Genomic DNA, 1,880 nt, shown 5'->3' on the forward strand with positions numbered 1-1,880 from the left:
TAATGCTTTTAAACCTGAGATTTTCCTGTTCCACCCATACCTCCCAGATATATTTTAAGTTGCTCACTTTCTTTCATAGTTGCATGGTTGGCCACAATTCAGAATGCTCTTTCCTGCTCTTCATTCAAACTAAATGTTTGGGCAATGTCATCTATCATTTTCTGTTCTTCTTCTTTCTTGGCTTTGAATTTTTTGTCCAAGTAGCTGATATCATCTACAACCACTTCATTTTGTGATGTCCCATTTCTTTCTTTATCTGCTTTAGCTGCTGGAAGGTTCTTTGAATGTGTTTCAAGAAAGAGTTTCTTTAGCGACTGTACAAGAACATTCCACTGAGATCCAGTTCATTCTTCTTCTAGCTTGAAGTTTACATCCACTGGATCAATATTGCCAATGCATGGATCAAGCCATCCTGCATTTTGAACCACATTCTCAATTCTGTTCATTTCATGAAGCTTCTGATTATTGATGCTATTGGGGTCTCCCAACATATACAGTGATTCATCAATATCCAATGGACCATCTTCACCAAAGTCAGGAAAGTTAGCATCAAGTTCACCCCCGGTGTCATCCCATGAGCTTAGTATTCCTTCTCTTTCACCTTTCTTCTTCATCTGTGCAGAATAGTCATCTCTGGCATCATTACATTCATACTTGATATTGAAATTATTCATAAGCTCAAGTTGTCTTGCTGAAAATGCATAGCCACAAAAAGCTTCATCCCAAGACTCATCTTCTACTTTCAAATCTTTGCCATTTTGCCAAGGTTTGAACAAAGAAAGCATAGTAGAACAGTAATATTCTCTGTCACCTTGATCACGGCGAGGTAAGCCTCTGCCAACAAAATTTGGTATAAGAGCATTCTCCTCATCAAAAACAACTACCTTGTGTGTACAATGTTGAGGGTGATCAGGTAGAAACTCTTGACTATCAGGTTCGTCATCGTAAAAAATTTCATAGTTAAGTTCATCATCAGAATCTTCACCAAGCAATTCATCTCCTATATCACATGTAGTTGCTCCACTGCCCAAGAAATTGAGTTCATCTTCTCCTTCGGTAACTGATTCATCATCAACTTCATTTTCATTTTTGTCATAGTGAGCATCGAATTCCTGCTGCTCCTCTTTTGTGTGTTTCTCTTTTTTTGCTTTTCTTATCCAGTCATATAAAGACATCTTCTCATAAGCAATAGGATGGTAAATATAATCACGAGCCTCTCTTACAAAATTTTTCCAATAGAAAAGAGTGAACTTGTGACTTGTATAGTGGTCAGGGTTTCCCAGCAGATAGAGAGAAGCCATAGGACTTCCTATTTCCATCCTAGCAGTTAATGCATTCACCATTTTTGTCATCAATCAACGAGCAGTATTTTGCCTGTCATCATTACCTCCAATCATTTCAGAGTTTCTGTTAAACACTTGACGAACAGCATCAAAAGCTGTATATGAATTTAAGCCAGTTTTTGTTACATATTCAGTGATATATCCAACAACCGCCTTTATTGCTGTACTTGACATCAAGCTAGTAGTATCTGTGTTGCAGCGAAGAAGATATGTTAGCTCAGGTGTGAATGTATTGAGCCACATTTCACCCTTCTTTATTTTCAATGCACCGCTCAGCGGATCAACCATTGTCTCCTCTACAATCTCACGTGGAAAGCGTGCCTTACATTGGCCTTGTGCATTTAGACACCCTTTCCGCTTCACTTTTGTAGGGTCTTCCCCATCTATCTCAGGTCTGCGGCACCCATGATGATTTGATCTAGATAAAATATCATCTGTTGTTGCATGAAAATTACCCCACCATACTTTAAGATTAGTGCATCTTAAACATTTGTTGCACCCTCTATTCTGCAGAGAGGAGGTGGAGGTATAGGCATA

General features: G+C 38.6%; 3 protein-coding genes across 3 annotated transcripts; 1 reads left to right on the forward strand and 2 right to left on the reverse strand.

Moving 5' to 3' along the window:
- Window positions 1-2: 2 nt before the first annotated feature.
- On the forward strand, window positions 3-204 carry LACBIDRAFT_302381 (uncharacterized protein; the record flags this gene model as incomplete). Its single annotated transcript, XM_001890896.1, has 2 exons — window positions 3-27; window positions 80-204. The coding sequence occupies 2 exons, from the start codon at window positions 3-5 to the stop codon at window positions 202-204; spliced, it is 150 nt and encodes a 49-aa protein (XP_001890931.1).
- A 140-nt stretch (window positions 205-344) lies between these two features.
- On the reverse strand, window positions 345-1,352 carry LACBIDRAFT_302382 (uncharacterized protein; the record flags this gene model as incomplete). Its single annotated transcript, XM_001890899.1, has 1 exon — window positions 345-1,352. One exon carries the CDS (start codon window positions 1,350-1,352, stop codon window positions 345-347), a length of 1,008 nt encoding a protein of 335 aa, XP_001890934.1.
- A 3-nt stretch (window positions 1,353-1,355) lies between these two features.
- On the reverse strand, window positions 1,356-1,880 carry LACBIDRAFT_302383 (uncharacterized protein; the record flags this gene model as incomplete). Its single annotated transcript, XM_001890900.1, has 1 exon — window positions 1,356-1,880. A coding segment is annotated over one exon (525 nt), but the record flags the coding sequence as incomplete, so codon positions are not given.

The sequence above is a fragment of the Laccaria bicolor genome, genomic scaffold (assembly GCF_000143565.1).
Source record: "Laccaria bicolor S238N-H82 LACBIscaffold_216 genomic scaffold, whole genome shotgun sequence".
Lineage (NCBI taxonomy): Eukaryota > Fungi > Basidiomycota > Agaricomycetes > Agaricales > Hydnangiaceae > Laccaria > Laccaria bicolor.